Below are 20121 nucleotides of genomic sequence, written 5' to 3' on the forward strand. Positions count from 1 at the left end.
TGACAAAGAAACCCTCGTCGCTATTGGTAAAAATAGTAAAATTTTTCAAAGTCATTCGCCTGAAACAGGAAAAAGTAGTAATTACTTGATGGCAAGTCCGTATCAGAAGATGGATGCATAAGAACCTCCCAACCTTGCTCACAAAACTTCCGCCGAATCACTTTGTACTGGCATTGTCCTTATGTAATACAACTCCTTTCCTATTGGCTAAAGCTGGCTTTTTTTGGGCAATTGCTTTCTTGAGACTCTCTAATTGTTGAAAAAACAGGTTCAAATTACGAGGTCATTCACTTATATCAGGACCAGAACTTGACCGAAAATGTTTGATTGTAAATTATGTTCAGTGAAGACTTTATATGGTGGAGGGCTCTATAAAAGACCAGCGTTCAATGGGCGGCGCTCATCAGCATATGTGGTGCACTAAGGTCCACCCAAACCATGACACTTAACGCCATCTTGCACATATTGCGCAGCTAGTCTAGGTTCCTGAAAGAACAAGTGTCTGAACGTTCGGAAATCCTCACTCTCTTTGACTTCATACCAGTTCACTTGGATCATGGAGTCGGCAAATCGAACTTTGGCGGTTCATTCTCTACCCATATACAGGTGAGGGAGTTGTGGGTGGAAAGATGCTGCTGGAGGAGAGGGGAAGTGGGAGGAAGGTGGATGGGTTTACTGTGAGTAGCTCTCTATCAACTCCAGCTTCAGACTTTTGATTATTGCAGTGTCTTACAGGCCGAAGTTGCAGCCATTAAGGTAGCAGTAGATTTACTGCTCCGGCGTGCAGCCTCCATCAGAGAAGTAATCATCTACTCAGATAGCAGAGCGGCGATACTAGCCTTGAACTCATTAACAGTTCGTTCAAGGCTAGTCAAAGAGTACCTAACCTGCATGCGCTGTCACAAAAACCTTTTGGCTCTAGATCGATCGCAAGAAATCAAGTGTCCAGTATTGGGGCTTTTAACAGGCCATTGTCATATTGGCGTCCACACTGTAAGGCTGGGAATCCTACCAGACGCCATCTGCAGAAGCTGTATGGAAAAATATGAAGTGGAAACTACTCAACTCTTTCTTCTTCACTGTCCCGCGTTTAGGAGGTCATGACTGAAACACTTTGGAGCGCATACCTTCAGACATCTCACCGAGTTCTTCTTTACCATGGCTTCACAAATGACTTACTAGTTCAGATCTTTTCATTACCTACAATTTAGCCATGCAATTTTTTTCTATAGAACTCGTTATTCATCCGAATTCAGAATAAACCATGTTTAATCCTTATAAAATAAACCACGCCACTCCCCTTCTTTTTCTCGACCTCCGATCGCTGGTAATTTAAGTAGTTTTCCTTCAGCTTACTATAAATTTCTTTGTTTTCATCATTTTCAAGGGCTTCCTGTCTTGGTTTATCAGATTATTTTATTTTTATTTTATCTCTTCCTTCTTTACGAATTAGCCTTACAATATAGGACGTCCAAAATACATATACATAAATGCCAGTAGATTTGAATGTGAATCTCTCAAATGATCATCAGCGCAGACCAGCTGACCGAACTGGTCTAGCACATTTCGATGGAATGTTTGTTAGCAATAGAATAATCGAAAATGACTAGAGGTGAACATCTACATCGTACATCAAAAATTACTTTATCTATATATTGGAAAACCGAATAGGCGGCGATCATCATAATAAATAACCCTGCAGGCCAACTATCGGTTAATACACTGGTTAATTAGCCAAGAGCGCTAATATCCGTTAAAGTTTTTCGGAGTTTCTAAAACCAAATTGACAAATCTTAACATAGTATGTACATATGTATGTAGGTTCTTAAGCCCCATTAACTAAAAAAAAAGTAATTTCTTAGAAGACTTGCAAATTTATAGATTATACATACATATGTACATATGTATATGATAATATATAGTACATACATTTATGTAGTAAGTAAAACCTTTAAATGTGAAAAATAAAGCATCTAATACGATCCGTACTATCTAACTTGAGTCACCATGACTGATCTTCGCTTAGATTACATATTTATTTTATTAAGTGCGATCACTCTTCACACATGCAAACTGCTACAATAGCACGTGGCTAGTTACCGTTAAATACCTACATAAAGATGTATGTGTCTATACCCCACTCAACTACAAAGCATGGCTTCGCTTTTTATCTCTCCGTCTACTTTAAATAATTCGCTTTTTGCACGCCGTTACGCTTTTTGATTATCGATTTCATTCTTTTGTTAATTTATTAGTTTCTCGAGCGAAGCACAACAAAATATGGGTGGCATTGGCATGCAAAATAATTTATGAAGCTCAAGCGCGGCAAGTACGCACACACACTCATACAAACATCTACATATATGTATGTAGATGCCGTGCAAGTCTAAGAAAATGTATTGAAAAGCAAAGAGCTGAAAGAACGAGGTGAATGAATATGCAGAAAGCCGTGAAGTGGAAAGTAATTGAAGGGCTTTCTTGAGCGTTTTGCCAACAAACGAGAATAACAGTAATAAATACCTTTTATTTATTTATTTATTATTTTCTTTTTTTTCTGCATTCAATCCACGATCAGCAGACGAGTACAGATCATAAGGCGCATTATTTCTAATGGCAGCGAAGAAACGGAAGCGCTGAGCGATGAATTGCATTAGCGGTACTAGAAAGATGATTCTATTTCTACTTTCTTACATATGTACATATGTATGTATGTATATCTGGGCGATTTAACTCGCAAAAACAGTTTAAAATAGATATCAAGCCGAGGCTCTATTTAGTTATTTTATACGAGTACAAGCTTATAAATAAACATTAAGGAAACATTGCCTCTATAACGAGATTCTTTAAAATCAAAAATATGTAACTTTAGATACCACAGGAATCAACTTACATACTTAAGTATATTATCCCGCTAAATCTTTTAAGCTATTGACCACGGTTACTTAAGACTCATATCTCCAAAACACATGGATCAATCCAATAAATATGAGTATAGTTTGAAAATCATCTCAGTCTTCCGACTTTCAACACAGTTAATCAAACCCCAAAACGTTTGCGGTCAAAAATGCCTATCTTAAGAAAAAACACTAAAACTGTGAGCCCATTTTGATTCCATAAAGTAATACCAAACTAACAAAGGAGCTTTCTTTCCTTCCTTCTAGGACGTCGTGATACAATAATCCAAGCGAGTTACCTTCCAAACAAAAAACAACCCGGATTTGTGCTTATTCAAAGATACTCTGTATGGATCTCATATGGATGGTCTTTCACTCGAATTATGAACTACAAATGCACTTATTTCAAGAGTCATTTGCCTCTACCAAAACCCAGGTTGGTATGATTGTCAGTCACCTCTGTGCCAAATATCACATAAAAATAATAATTAGTATTAGGCATACGCTTGTCTTTCTAAGTACATAAAGTGCATTGGCCGATTTTTACGATGAGTGTTATCCAACAAAGAAGTTCCATTAAGTTTTGCGTGCGGAATCAAATTTCTGGTGCCGAAACGGTCAGAATGTTGGCATTCGTGATTATTGTTTGTAGCGACCAAGTGTTTTTGATTAGTACAAGTTATTCAAAGAGGGTCGAGAACGCGTTGCCGATGATCCACCTCCGGACGGCCATCAACATCAACTGATGATCAACACGTCAATAAAATAGAGGAATTGGTGCTTGAGAATCGACTATTAACAGTTAGAGATCTTAGTGGCATCATTGGAATATCGTAAGGATCAGTGAAATCCATTTTGAAAGATCATTTGGCTCTAAGAAAAGTAAAGGCTCGTTTGGTTCCAAAATCACTCAATTTTTTCGAAAAACAGCGTTTCGTTAACTTCTATGAAATAAAGCTTTCCGACTGTGTAGTGAAACGTATTATTATTGGCGACGAGTCTTGGATCTATGCTTGCGACTCCGAAACAGACAATAAATGGACCGAATTTCGTGCCAAAAATAATATGCCGAAGCCGAAAAAATTACGACAAAGCAGGTCAAAAAGCAAGATTATGTTGACAGTTTTCTTCGTTTATCGAAAAGTGCTGCACTCCGAACTCCTTTCGAACGGTCGAACGTAATTTTTGTAAAGTTTTCGTAAAAAGAGCCCGGAATTATGGGCCGAAAACTCTTAGTTTTTGCACCGCTGCATATTGCGTTGATTCTTCGTGAGTTTTTCGTCAAAGTTTTCAACCATTATCGTGCCGCAACCACCCCATTCGCCTGATTTAGATCCGTGTGACTTCTGGCTATTCAGCTAACTCGAACGACCGCTTCAGCGAAACCATTTTGAGTCAATTGAACACATTAAATGTGAATCGCTATGCGCATTAAAGGCTAATTCCACAAATTGACTTTAACAACTGTTTCGAGAGTTGGAAAAAACGTTGGTACAAGTGTATTGGGGCCATGGGAGATTACTTTGAAGGGGATGACATAGATAGATTTTGAAGAATAAATTAGAAATTTTAAAATTATGAACAGAGTCTTACAATTTTTGCTGCAATATAATTTTCAGATTTGTGTAGTTCAGGTTAACTCCATCAAATATATCAATCAGCTACGAATCAGTAAGGAATACACATGATTTTGTTGGGATCTAGTATTATGTTATTTTTTGAAAAATATTTAGCTTAGTTCTATAATTATTTTCTGCTCAGTCGATTAATAATACCCCGATAAATATGGAATAGTTTCTTTCAAGACTGCTCTCTGAGTAGTTACCAGAAATGGAACCATGAGAAAAGATATCCGGCTATATAATGAGCCTAAGAGTCTCCAGCGTATATCCTTCATCACATCTTATAGTCAGATCTTAAAGAATACGTATCGATATTTTTGTTTTGAGGGGACAAATTCGATTTTCTTTATGTGTTTTAACTCTAAGCTTGTATGGACTACTATGTATTTTTATTCTGGAAAATAAGTGATGAATACCGGAATTTTTAAAGGATATCCCAAAATTAACCGCACAATTTAAATTTACCGGCACACCCTTTATAAAGTCATTCCTAAAAAAATTGATTTTTCTCGAGTTCCGCTCTTTCTACTTTGCTGTTTTGTATTTTATATGCTTGAGTAACCATTTAAGTATTCGACCGAGCACTTCTAAGCACATACGAACATACATTATATGAATATCTGTCCATGATTAGCTAGTATGCTCTTCTAACGTTTAACTAGCTCCGAGTAAGCCTCCTTCTCAATGAAATAGTAATTTAAACAGCTCATCAAAAGGTCAACTGTGGATTGCCACAACTGAATGCCCACTGAGCGCACGAGCTGTAGCCACAACAAATTTAGCTACACTTCTAACTAGTAAAGTGCGCCACAAACAACAACAACAATTTATTTTGAGATCACGTCAAAGGCCGCTTAAGAACATGCTGCGAAATAATTCGATTAATCATTACAAAATACTTCCGAAGCTCAAGCGTTATAGTTATAGTTATTATTGCGAGTATATTTTCAATTTTAAACAACAACAATAACTGGCCAATAACAACATCTCGCATATGCCACACACGTTGCGCGCTCACGTGTTGATTGGTAAATACACCTCAAAGTAAATGAAACCGAAAATCTTAATTAATAATTTCACTGTGGGGTGGAGAGTTTGAAGGAGGCGGTTGTGCAGGCGCACACGGTAGGCCGATCATCATCACCCATGCGAAAAAGTGTGTTTCAAAATGGATTGGCCGGGGTATCAGATTATTTGCCATGGCTCGTTGGTTGTTTGTCGGTTTGCTTGGCTTATAAAGCCACGTAACGGCAAATGGGCTAAACAAATTTCGCCTCATGGCACCGGAATAAGTTTTAATTAATTTTTTCATTAATTTTGCAGTTGATTACTGAATTGCTTTATTATAAACGAGCGCTGTTTAATACAGCTACACCGTCATGCATACAAAAAAAAAAGAAAAACAATTATATGTATGTACTATATGTATATATGTATGTATATAAATGTGCGCTGATCTTGAATCCACTCCAAATCTGTTAAACTGAGACAATAAACACAGACACAGCGGGTTAATCAAAATATAAAAAAATTGCAAACTGTTTTGTGTTTATTTAATTAAGATGCGAGACGGTAAAATTGCATTTTGGAGACTCCACAATTTATGAATTATATTTATGTGAATTTTTGATTACATTTAATGCGACAGTATGACTCAGCGGTGATTTCATTGCATTAACTTTAGTTATTTAATTGAGTGAAATGGAATTGTGATGGCAATAAAATGATCTGCAACATTTTGTACTGAAGTTTGCTGATTCACAAATGTATTTATTTATTTATTCGAGAATATTAAAAATGAAACAAAGCAATAAAAATATGCAGCAGAAATAATCGAAAGCAACTTTGAATATTAAATGTGAAACTTAAATGGAGCAAAAACCTCATCATTAAGGTAAGAACACATAGATGACGCTACGAGAATAAAAATATATGATTTTTAGTTAGCCCTAATCTTCAATAAGCTCATGTATAAAAAGCTGTCCGATCATTAGATTGTGAATTATATCATTTGAGTAAAGTAACTTTTGATGTTGAGAGTAAATAACTAAAAAGGAAGGAAAACTAGTTGATAAAATATTGAGTTTTGAAGAAGAAAAATACAGTTGAAGCAAAAACTTGCTTAGTGACGACTTTCCGGACACTGCCCCAGGAAAATTAACCATCGAGAATGGGTATGCTAAATTTAGTCATCGTGAAATGATCACCGAAGAGACGCCTGAAAGAGGTTGTTACCGACGAAAACATCAAAAAAAAGGCTTGCTAGGAAAAAATCGTTCATCGAATGAAGAAGAGCTGATCGCCGAAACTGAGGTCTATTTTGAAGCAAAGTACAAAACGTACTACAAAAATGGTATTGAAAAGTTAGAGGGTCGCTATAATCACTGCTTCAAGGCCCAAAAAAAATGTGTGTTACTATGGTACCCTGAGGACTTTTCAATTGACCTGTTACTAACTATTTATTAAAATTTTCGTTCTTAACGTAATTGGCTTGTGGACTACAGCCCTAATCCATCTCCCATATTGTACATACATTAACTGGTTTAATGACGTAAAATGACAAAATGCTTCCTCTCTCACTATAACAGTTAAAAAGTGAAAAGGAACTATACAAGTGTTGCCTTGTAAAGTTGCTGCTGACTGGATTACTAATCCATCCTTTACTGTGCTTTACCAACTCCATTTCAAACTTTTGGTAACGTTACTGCAGACAAGACAGCTCTAGTGTGGAGTTGGTTATTCAATGAGCATTTTCATCTAATTTTTCTTACTTTCAATACATCAAAGAAGCATACTCATGCCAAAAACTTATACAACTTCTTTAGACTGCTTCAATTAGAGTGATTGTTATTTGTGACCATTCATGAATGATGCGGTGTTTGGCTGCCACTGTTGACTTTGAAAATCGAAAGTCATACAAAGGTGCAAGCGGAATGGCTAAAGAGATCAGAAAAGCTCTTGTATTAAGACAGCATGCGTGTAAACCAGCTAGTGATTCTTGATGCGATTGCGAAAGTAGTCATTACGCTGCACATATTCGCATGAAAATAGCATCAGCAAATGTTTGTGAGTATGTAACTGTTATAAATAATGTTTTGTGTTAAAAATACATTTTAGTATGGATGACATTTTTTCCTACGGTTACTCATTTTCGTAGCGATAAGTGTTCTCTGAAGGCTAAGCGTTTTTATGGGATTTTGATATGATTTTTCAATCTACACATTAGGGTGGTTATGTTTTTTGATATATTTTCTAGTATTTACATTAGGGTGGTTCTATTTTTTGATATTTTTTCTGTGTATACATTAGGGTAATTATATTTTTTGATCTCCAGTACATAAATTGGAGTGGTTCTAATGTGGGAAACATATCAAAATACCATCAGAGCCTCCATAAAGCATATACTGGAAATTAGGACTTTAAACAATAACTTTTAAGTATCGACTTTTATAACTCTATTTTGAATTAGAAGACATGACAATCAATTTCGCATTCAAATGGAGGATGTAAGATTTCGAAAAAAAATTTCAAGTAAATGTTCAATATTAATACGACAACAGTGAGTCTAACAGTTTCTAATCCAAATTGGCGACATCAAATCATTCTTATTCTCTGTCAGGCCTTATAATTCCCCAACCGCGCTCAAATATAATATGTGATATCCTGAAATATATTATAACGGAAAAATTGCACATTTTGAGTTTTTATGAACCAACCTCATGTTCATACTTGAAGATACCACACGATCGTAAACAACTACCATAACTGCTTTTAAACCAATTCTGCGTATTTTCTATTTTTTTTATACCACATCGTCGTACTTATTAGTTGTCATTCAGTTGTGTGTATACTTACGGTCAATTTCTGCTCCGGTTACCTGCAACATTTCTGTGCGCATCTGCTGGCCATCACACTGTCTGGTCATGATTTTAATTTTTTATGTATTCCGAATGCATTAACACGAGTGGTCAGCAGTCATGTTGCATGCATCATACATACCAACATTTCAATAAACCATATAACTTGACATTGCTACTGGTTTTTGTTTGCCGTTAGTGAATGAGTTGCACAATCGATATTGATTAGGTTTGTTAATGTCTTCTAAATTCTAAAACCAGATTTTTTCAATCGTTTTGGAATTTTTACGCGATTTGTGACAATGACAGGTCGTAAAGGTTATTAGATCGAATTGCTATGAATTTACAAGTATAATAAGAGCGTTTATAGTTGCAGTGGTGCAAACGATTTTTTGTTTGCGTTTACTCTAAGATTATTGATGAAACAAGAGTTGTCTTTTTCTTACTCGTCGACCACAAATTTACGAGAAGCAAAGTCCAGTTTCTCAATAATTAACGTTTATGGTGCAAATGATAGCCATCATTTGGAAAAGTCAGGCTTTTTGAACTTTTTATACTCTCGCCTCAAAGTTGCTAAGGAGAGTATTATAGTTTTGTTCACATAACGGTTGTTTGTAAGTCCTAAAACTAAAAGAGTCAGATATAGGGTTATATATACCAAAGTGATCAGGGTGACGAGTAGAGTTGAAATCCGGTTGTCTGTCCGTCCGTCCGTCCGTCAAGCTGTAACTTGAGTAAAAATTTAGATATCATGATGAAACTTGGTACACGTATTCCTTGGCTCCATAAGAAGGTTAAGTTCAAAGATGGGCAAAATCGGCCCACTGCCACGCCCACAAAATGGCGGAAACCGAAAACCTATAAAGTGTCATAACTAAGCCATAAATAATGATATTGAAGTGACATTTGGCACAAAGGATCGCATTAGGGAGGGGCATATTTGGACGTAATTTTTTTGGAAAAGTGGGCGTGGCCCCGCCCCCTACTAAATTTTTTGTACATATCTCGGAAACTACTATAGCTTTGTCAACCAAACACTATGGAGTCATTTCCTTCAGGCATTTCCATATACAGTTCAAAAATGGAAGAAATCGGATAATAACCTCGCCCACCTCCCATACAAAGGTTATGTTGAAAATCACTAAAAGTGCGTTAACCGACTAACAGAAAACGTCAGAAACACTAAATTTTACGGAAGAAATTGCAGAAGGAAGCTGCACCCAGGCTTTTTTTAAAAATTGAAAATGGGCGTGGCTTCGCCCACTTATGGACCGAAAACCATATCTCAGGAACTACTAGACCGATTTCAATGAAATTCGGTATATAATATTTTCTTAACACCCTGATGACATGTACGATATGGTGAAATCGGTTCACAACCAAGCCTTCTTCCAATATAACGCTATTTTGAATTCCACCTAATGCCTTCTCTGTACAATACGTATATATACATTAGGAACCAATGATGATAGCGGAATAAAACTTTACAAAAATACGGTATTTGAAAAATATGTAAATGACGTATAATGAAATCTCGATTATCACTTTATCATGCGAGAGTATAAAATGCTCGGTGACACCCGAACTTAGCCTTCCTTACTTGTTCATGTTGCTTTTGTGTTCAAGATTAAATTTATAAGCTCGTAGAATACAAATTTCTGCTCTGTTCGACAAAAGTCATAAGTTGGGTGCCATTGATATCGATTTATTCGAAGTCGGTACACCTCGGCGCTGTGATTTTTAGAATGTATAAAAATATCGAACATAGAATTTGTTTTAAATTTAGTACTTATAACCCATTTCTTGAGCGAAATCGTTGAGACTTACGGTGATTCAGTTTAATCAAAAACGCAAGCCTACGATTGGCATATGTACATCTTTCAAAGACGATATAGATATCGTTGAAGGTATGCCTCGTTCTGAACGACCTCTTCAACTAATGAAAACATTAAACAAATGAAGTATATGTTGCTTGGAAAACGTCAGAAAAGTGTTGGAGAGATCGCCAATGAGATCAACATCTTTCGAGAGGCCGTTCGAATGAGTTTGGGAGATATTTTTGGTATGAAACGCGTTTTTGTTCGAGTCGACCCGATAAAGCTGAATTATCTTAAAAACGAGTACCGTAAACAGGTCTCTTTGGACATGCGAATCCCACATTCATGAAGAGCATTATAGCTGCCGATGAAATATGAGTTTATGAGTTTAAAAACGAGTCGAAACCAAAAAATCCGCGTGAAAGCCCCCGAAAAATCGAGGTGGTGCTCATTGTTTTTTCGATATTCGTGGTTTGGCGCATTAAGAACGTCCATTTAGCCGTGTTGAGGCGCCCGGAATTGTGGAAGAACAATTCATGTATTTTACGCGATGATTATGCAACATCGCATCGAGCTGCGATTATTACGGAATTTAAAGCCAAAAATGCAATGAATACCATGCATCAACCACGTATTCGCCAGATTTGGCTCCTTGCGATTTTTTCTTGTTCCTCAAACTGAAATTGCTGTTCCGTGAAACCCGTTTTCAGTCATTCGAAGAGATCACGAGCAATGCTTTTTGATGGGTACAAATTATTCAAAGAGGGTCGAGAATGCGTTGACGTCAAACCACGTCCAGGACGGATATCAGCAACTACTGATGATCAGCACGGCAATAAAGTAAAGGAATTAATTATTGAAAAAAATACCGTGATATCATGAACCGTATTGTTACTGGCGATGAGTCTTGAATCTATGCTTACGACCTGGTAGCAGACGATCAATCGCCCAAATATTGTGGCAAAGGAGAGGCGAAGTCGAAAAAAATGAAAGAAATTGTCACATTTCGTTATAATTAATATGAATTTATTACTACTAAATGGAGAGAAGGACGTAAATTATCAAATTTAAAAAAATTGACTAAAACATATTAAGAATTCAATGGACAATGTTTTAGTTTATGACAACAACAAATTTCAGTAAAAAAAATGACGTATTTATTTATATTTCCATTCAATTATTTTTTTATTGTAATGTAGAAGCATATATCATTTTCAGAGTTTTCCGCCTTCCGGCAGATCGTGTCCAATTTGCATGCGAAAAACAGTTTATCTAGTTTCTCTTAAGAAACTACAACAAATGCTTAAGTGAAAACAATAATAAAATCAAAATAATAATAAAATAATAAATGGGTGCATAAATAAGAATCTTACCATTGACCTTTAACTGTTGTTAACACAATCCACACAACAACAACTGCGACAAGCATAAAGAAAATTTTGCTAATTAATTGAAGGCACGCACATGCTCAACTGCTAAGCATGTGAGAACTGCCCGAAGTGAACTAAGTGGGTGGTTGGGAAAAAATGCCAAAAATAAAAAAATAAAATAAGATGCCCAGCCGGTGCAGAAGACCCAAAACAACAAAAAACAAGGAAATGCTTTTGTGCAAAAGACAAAAAAACTTGAAACAACAGTTTGTGCTTTACAGTTTCGTATGTTTTTTTTTTCAACTTTTTCGCAAGCGTTGTATTTATACGCTCTGCTGATTTTCGCTGTAGAAGTTTAATGTAAACAAACTGGAAGAAATATATGCCGAACTAGACAGACAATAACAACAAAGACATGCCTACAAATTTTGTAGCACAGATTAATTTGTACGAATTTGTTAACCTAAAAAGAGGTGTGGTGAGTATGCAAAAGTGTGGTGAAGTCCGTGAACCGGAAAGTACAAGCATTTACTCGCTTTTATGAGTGATAAATTTTACTACAATGTGCCGGAAGCTGGCTCAAAATCTTTTGGCCAAAGTAATATCGCTTAGTATGGCGCACACACACACACATACACAAGATTTATTACTGCCTACATACGTGCGGAAGTGTAAAAGCGCTTGCGGCCCAACTGTTGAGCATTTGTGTGTTTGGTCTAACCAAAAATGCATAAGCTGTGCTCATTCACAGCCAGCGAAAAAGCAAAAACAAAATCTACACAATTTGCCCAGCGAAATCTCACGTCTCTCATGCGCATTAAACACACCACAATTGCACCAATTTGCCAAGTTTCAAGTACAAATGCCTTTAAATGTCAATTATCGGCCGACATTGTCACCACAAAAGCCAGCAAGCAAGCAGCAGCAGCGTTGCAGGCATTACTGATATTCATACTCAGAATTACTGTTGTTGTTGTTGTTTTATCTATTTTTATTCTTATGCTGCAAGTATTTGATTCGCGCATATTTGATTCTCTAAATGCTTGTGGTTTTCGACGTCTTTGACTTTGTATTGGCTGCATCTGTTGCGGTGATCGAGTTAAAGGCCACTCGCACGCTCGACTTTCTGCCGAAGCATTGATCATTTTTTGCAGAATTGCAACACTTTTGATATAACTATTGTGAGAGTAATGCATTATTTGCATACATTTTGAGTTATCGCTCAAAATTATTCTTCAAAGCACACACTAGTGACCTTTTTTGGAGAAGAAAGGATATAAATGTACTATATATCTAGCATGTACGAAGATGCAAAAGAAGACCTCATGCTGCGCAGAATTATTTACTTTCGTTCATGTGGGCTTAAAAATCGCTGGCTCGAAAAGGGTTTTAAACGAAAATCGGGATTAAAAAAAAAAATCGCTCCGCTCTAATATACATATACCGGATAATATTTCAGATACTTCCAAGTTAGAGTATATTTGCTTAGGTTATGAGGATGAAGACTCAAAAATAGATAAACTCGGGTAATATCTTCCCTTACCTCTCATACGATAAAACTAAATAATGATTATGGGATTGACTTTATGACGCATTTCCCTATTTGTCAAAAGAAAATATATTTCGGAGTGTAAAGATTTTACAGTAAAACAATGACTTCTAGCGAACCGCTTGATTTTAAAGTGACATTTGAGATATAGTATACTACTATGAGCAAAAAATAGTAAAACTTTGTTCGTAGTTTTAACATTCTTTATATATTCCTCACAATCCATGCCGTCTCCTTCAAAGTAATCCACCCTGCCCCTATACACTTGTGCCAACGTTTTTTCCAGTCTGCAAACCAGTTGTTTAAGTCAATTTCTGGAATGGTCTTCAATGCGTTGAACGATTCATGTTTAATGTTTTCAATTGACTCTAACTGGTTTCCTCGGAGCGCTTGTTTGAGTTTGCTGAATAGCCAGAAGTCCCATGGAGCTAAATCAGGCGAACACGGTGGCTGCCGGCGTGATATTGGTTGAAAATGTGGCGAAAAATTCACGAAGAATCAATAAAGTATACGACGGTGCATTATCGTGGTGCAAAAACCACGAGTTGTCGGCACATTAATCCTGCGTTTTTTACGAATAGCTTCACGCAAACGACGCATGACATTGAAATGGTATTGTTGACAGTTTGGCCGGTCGAAAGGAATTCGGTGAACACCACCACTCGATAATCGATGAAAATTATCACCAAAACCTTCGTTTTTGACCTGTTTTTTTCCTCTTCCGCTCAATTTTGCCACGATATTCGGCCGATTGATTATTTTTTTCTCGGTCGTAAGCATAGATCGAAAACTCATCGCTAGTAATAATACGTTTCAGGACACCCTGGTAGTCGGAAAGCATTCTTTCACAGACGTTAACGCGACGCTGTTTTTCGAAAAAAATTCTGTAGTTTTGGAATCAATCGTTGTTTCATAGGCCCAAATGTTCTTTCAAAATGGTTTTCATTGATCCTTCCGAACTTGCAACAAAGCTAGTAAGATCACTAGCTGTTAATCATCGAGCGTCGATTCTCAAGCACCAATTCCTTTATTTTATTGACGTGTTGATCATCAGCTGATGCTGATGGCCGTCCTCTTCGTGGTTCGCAGTGAACACGTTCTCGACCCTCTTTGAATTATTATACCAATTAAAAACACTCGCTTGCGACAAACAATTAACGCCGAAGGCGTCTGCCAACATTTTGAAGCTTGACTTCGGACACAAAATTTAATGCATATTTTTCTTGATTATTTTCACGTATCGTAAAAATCTCTGAATGCACTTTATGTACTTCAGAAAGACAATATTTTCGACGAATGGGTTTTAATTAATCGGTTTTACTATTTTTTGTCCACAATAGTATATATTATTTACATAAATCTAGTGCCAATAATTTTGCCTCAGTATAATATGAAAGAGAAAAAGAAGATATGAATTTGGTACCAACGAATTTGATTAATTGAAGTATTTTATTTATATGTATGAAACAGCGTCATGAATGAGGCAAAACAACTCCGTACGCTTAAAAAAAGAAATATGTATTCATATATATATTAAGGTGTGTAAAAAACCAAAAAATTTTTTTTCGCTTGGTACTCTGAAAAACATGTTTCATAGATTTTGTAAGAAATTGAATGCTCCACCAAATGGTCTCTTATGAATTTTTTGCAAAATGTTTATTTATCTATTTTTTTTAATGCATGTATTTAAACTTCGAAATAAAACCTGTGTCTGAAAAAGATTTTTTTCAATTTATACATGTTTTTCTAAGTGTATGTGTTAAAAAATTTAAGGTGAATGTACACTATGCGGCATTGGTTGTGCAGATCGGTGACTGGCTTTGTGTAAAACTGCCTAAAACTATGCATAGAATTTAAGCAGTAGAATTGAAAACTGATATGGTGTAGCAAAAGTTAATATAGCTTTAGGCTGTCGTTTGTAGCTACAGTGATTCCAACACATACTTTCCGATACATATATGCTTTATAAGTGGATGTAAGTACGTTTTACACGATCGTCATGCAAAGTACCCAGCGAGGCATACAATGGTAATGCTCAACTTAATTAAACGTTAATTTTTTTTTATGAACACACATTCGAAGTCCATTTGAATGAATGCAAGCTCAGAGTTTCACCGAAGCCGAAAATTAACGTTCGATAATGATAACTTATTCTGTTGAATAAAATGGCTAAGAGATTCTTTTATACTCTTTCCAGGTTTTGCTAGATAGATAACTGCCTTGTGATATCTATACACTATTGTTTTATACGCAAAGGTTCGGTTAGATTAGCATGACAGCCTAATAAGCCACGCATAAGCTAGTTTTGGTTGTTTGCGATGATACCAACTAGAGTTCCGTTAAGTAGTCCATGAGGATAGTCATTCTTTAGGATGCCTAAATTCGACGCGAATTTAACAGGCTCTGCCACTTTGACTGAGGCTTTATTTTTCAATTTTGTTTTTCACCCGTTCTCTACCATCATCGATTCTGGAGAAAGCAAAACTAACGGCGCGGCTGTTGGGGCAAATGATATCGATATCGTCGGTGTACGCTTTTAAAGAAGATGGTGATGATTGAAAAAGTTATACCATAAGAAGTCTTCTTGTCTGAAACCTTGATTAATATCGAACGGCTCTGTGAGGTTCTTTCCGATCCTGATGAAGCTCTTGGTGTAGCTCAACGTCAGTTTACATATCCGTATTAGTTTTGCGGAATACTAAGTTCAGACACACCTTTTCATGCTGTCAAAGGCGGCTTAAAAATGGGTGAAGAGGTGGTGTGTGCTGATCCGGGTATTTTCCTAAACTTGGCGCATAGTCAAAATCCAGTCATATGCTGATTTTTCAGGCCCAAAGCCACACTGACAACGTCCAATCAGTCTGTTGAAGGTGGGCTTTATTCCTTCACACAATACTCTCGATAGAGAACCATATACGCGATGTTAAGGAGGCTCATCCCTAGGTAGTTGGGGCAGATTGTCTTCCTTTTTGTGGATTGGGCAGAGTATACTTAAATTCCAATCATCAGGCATGCTTTCGTCCGACCATATTTTCCAAAAAAGCTGATGCATCCTTGTCACTTCTTCACCGCAGATCGTCATCCTCATTATTTATATATATTTAACCTTATATCTATCTCGTTTTAAGTGACACCTTCAGCTGTTAGGTGAATAAAAACTATTGCATTGTGTAGCAACTTGTTGCAAGAGTATAAAAAAGCTGGATACCCTATTTCGGAGGTCGTCTTGGAAATCGGCTATGGAATGAAAGGAAACCAAAACAAGAAAAATCGTTAACTTCGGCTACCCTTCACAGATTACATTGGTGCCTTAGAAAATTATTTATACCAAATTTCGTAAATATAAATTGTCAAATGCAAAAGTTTTCCATACAAGAATTTGATTCCGATCGTTCAGTTTATATGGCAGCTATATGTTATAGTGGTCCGATATCGGTCGTTCCGACAAATGAGCAGCTTCTTGAAGAGAAAATGACGTTTGCATAATTTCAAAAGAATATCTTAAAAACTGAGGGACTAATTCGTATATATACAGACAGACGGACATGGCTAAATCGACTCAGCTCAACATACTGATCATTTATATATATATACTTTATAGGGTCTCCGACGCTTCCTTCTGGGTGTTACAAGCTTTGTGACAAACTTAATATACCCTGCTCAGAGTATAATTATAGAATACAAAGAAGTGATTGTTTTTACAAGATAACCTTAGTGATAAAGTTTTAGAAATCTTACTGAAAAATAATAGTTTGAAATGTGTGACTTTATATCGTTCGCCAAATGAAGATATTTAGAAATTATAAGCCAAGACGGCCCAGTAATATGGTGCTAACCTTGCCAAGTCAGAAATTCCTTAGGCTCAAGGTTTGTTTTATGAATAATCATTATTCGAATATTTATTTTTCATGAAGCCAAAATAAAGTCCAACTCTTATATCGCATACTGACAAGTGCCCGCCAGTGACTGCGGATATTTTTCCGGAATGAGCATATAAAATAGATGATTCTCAAAAGACACTACATATATGAAAAAAGGCTAAAATTAATTAAATTTTCAGTTTAATTTTTGTTTCTAATAATCATTTATCGATGCCTGTAATTATGAAGGGTTTAGGGCAGATTGGTGTCTTTTAGATTTTGACCCTGTATATATAAATAATCGTCAAATTCAATTCAGTATTCTTTTTAGTTTTTGTTTTTTTGTCCTGCATGATTCATTGCCGTTAACTATGTTTACCAAAGGCCTAATATTGGTGGCGCTGTGGTACACTTTTCGTAATTTTAATAAATTTTCATCGAGAAATATTACTTTTTATACCCTGAACAGGGTATATTAAGTTTGTCACGAAGTTTGTAACACCCAGAAGGGGTCTCTTCAAGAAGAATTGGAGAATATTGTCGGAACTGCCGATATTGGAGCACTATAACATATAGCTGCCATACAAACTGAACGATCGGAATCAAGTTCTTGTAGGGAAAACTTTCACATTTGACAAGATATATTCACGAAATTTGGTATAAATTATTTTCTAAGGCACCAATGTAATCTCCGAAAATATTGTTCAGATCGGATTACTATAGCATATAGCTTCCATAGAAACGGAACACATAGTTACTAAAAGAAATGCACCTGTGATGTGTTGGTGTCTTTCATAAAACTTGTTTTATATGGTATTAGATAGAGGTTGTCTTTATCTTCAAAATATTATCTTAGGACTCATGTAATATTTTAGTTCCTCACAAATGCAATACTAACAATTCAAAGTTTTATGTAAAGAAAATTAAAACGAAACTTGTTTTTATTTTTTTAATTCACTACATTTTTTATTTATAGCATTTTTCGCATGTAATCACTTAATATTTAACTCAAGTATAAAAAAATATTTATTATAATACAATTTTTTTACAATTCTTCCACAGAGAACATGTTTACATAGTTACAGTTTACAGGCATTTCGTATGTATGTATGTTATATTGATAGTTTTTACGGACTTTTCATTGCTTTTCTAGTTGTCGACTCTTTCTGCTTCTACCGCTTGGACTTGTTTCTTACATTTGCGTTCATTTTTTCATTAAAAATACAACATATACATTTGAGTATTAGTAAGACTGTAAAACTATGAGTGAGTGAGTGAGCAATTGAGTGATTGAGTATAGTAACTGAGGGGAAATGAGTATTTTTCATTTGAAAATGTTTAGTTTCGACGAGTGTTTCATGTAAACGACTGAGAGAGAGAGAGAGAGAGCGAGATAGCGGATGTGGGGAATGAAGATGGCTTGGCGATTAAGAGAGAGAGAGAGAGAGATGTTTTAACTGCGGGGAGGGCATAGAGATCTAAGTAATATTTACAAAATGAAGAGAGGAGCTAAATAATGGCAGTGTACCTAAAAGAATGCCTTTAAGAGAAGAGCTGTGACTCAAGTTATGAGTAAATAATTGAAATGTACTTGAGGTGAAAGCAACTGATTGAGTGTTGTGTTGAAGTAGGTCTGTCGAACTACTATTCGAACACACTGTATCACACCAACAAATGCATTCTGAGTCTCTGCGCTGCAATCCTGTCTCTCATTGTCTCTCCATTCTCCACTGTAGCACACGCTCGCAACATTCTCCAACGTTCTCCGCGACTTTCACACCAACTCATTTCAATTATTCCTATTTAGGTCGTCATCGTAGCATGGGATTCACATTTTACATAGATATATGTATGTATATTAGTTAATCGTTAATAAATAAATTCTAACGCTTTGCTTGTTTTGTTGCTTTTGTAGTGTGGGATCAGGTCCATTTTGTTATTAGCATATGGGGCAGTGTTAATTATCCTTAGTAATGAGAGACATGAGCGTGCGCATCGTGTGTGGCATAACCGTAAGCGGAGGGAGCAGCATGATGCGCGATCGAAGCCAATGGTACAGCTGGAGCGGCGGCAACGTGATGCGCAACGGCAATTGGTGCGGGAGCGTGAGCAAGTACGGGAGCGGCATGCGCAATGGCAACTGGAGCGGCATGATGGATGGTTGGGGCACTCTTCGAGACGACTGCGTTGAAACCGTTATGGTCATCGGCGGTGTATTCGACAGTGCGCACCGAACCGTCGGGTTCGACGAGCGAGTACGAGCCCTTCACGACATCACCGTCGCGCACTTCGTGCTGTGACTTAACATCGCCGGTATGCGAGTCGGCGACGCCGTAGTTGTAGTGGTACTTGGGGTAGGCCTAGCGGAAGAGAGAAAAATTAAGTTGTGATTATTCAAGTTTTTTTGTGGATATGAATGAGAATTTATGAAGCAAATACAAGAGAAGATAAAAAAAATACAAGACAAAATAAAAAAAATATTCCAAATAAATCTCCTCTCAACTAATAGCGCCCTACTTGCATGGCCCAACGTGGGAAAAATCGCCTACTCGTTATGGCATGTCACTTGCTGGTGTCTCTGCTTATGACTCAACAACGCTGACACCTTTAACGCCACACAAACAATGATTTGCCACAACGGCGCTGCCGCTAGCACCCGCGTGCCGATTTCGAACTTGCGAAGGTCAGCGGCGGCGTGTGAATGCAGTCGTCGTATTCTCAGCAACCAAATGCTAATATGCACTTCGGTGTATATGTGTGTGTTTGTGCGCTTTATTGCACCTTTGCCTGGGAATTTCGCAGTTGTGGGGCGTATACGTAATTTAATGCAGTTGGTTCGGCATGTTGCTGGGTACGATTTGCATTGCAACATTTGGGTTATTGTTGAACTACATAGATAACATGTTGCAATGACCAATTTGTGTGTGAGTTTTGTTATTTTTTGATTTTAATTTTTTGGTGAGAAGCGAAGTGGCATGAATGGAAAATAAAAATTATAAAAAATCTAATATAATAGAAAAATTTAGAAAAGTGTTAATAAAAAATTTAAGAAATATAGAAAATTAAAAAAAATGATATAAAATAAAAATTGTCAAAAAATAAAATAATGAACAAATTAAAAAAATGATAAAGAATAAAATTAAAAGAACTAA

The 20121-nt window shown here is 36.4% G+C and overlaps 1 protein-coding gene across 1 annotated transcript in view; it reads right to left on the reverse strand.

Moving 5' to 3' along the window:
• Positions 1-17963: 17963 nt before the first annotated feature.
• The window catches only part of LOC120777404 (cuticle protein 7), a 7255-nt gene continuing 5097 nt past the window's right edge, over positions 17964-20121 (reverse strand). The window contains exon 3 of the mRNA XM_040108703.1: positions 17964-19329. Within this exon, the coding sequence (XP_039964637.1) occupies positions 18937-19329 (393 nt within the window). The 3' untranslated portion in view covers positions 17964-18936. The remainder of the gene's footprint in view (positions 19330-20121) is intronic.

This window comes from Bactrocera tryoni, chromosome 5 (genome assembly GCF_016617805.1).
Source record: "Bactrocera tryoni isolate S06 chromosome 5, CSIRO_BtryS06_freeze2, whole genome shotgun sequence".
Lineage (NCBI taxonomy): Eukaryota > Metazoa > Arthropoda > Insecta > Diptera > Tephritidae > Bactrocera > Bactrocera tryoni.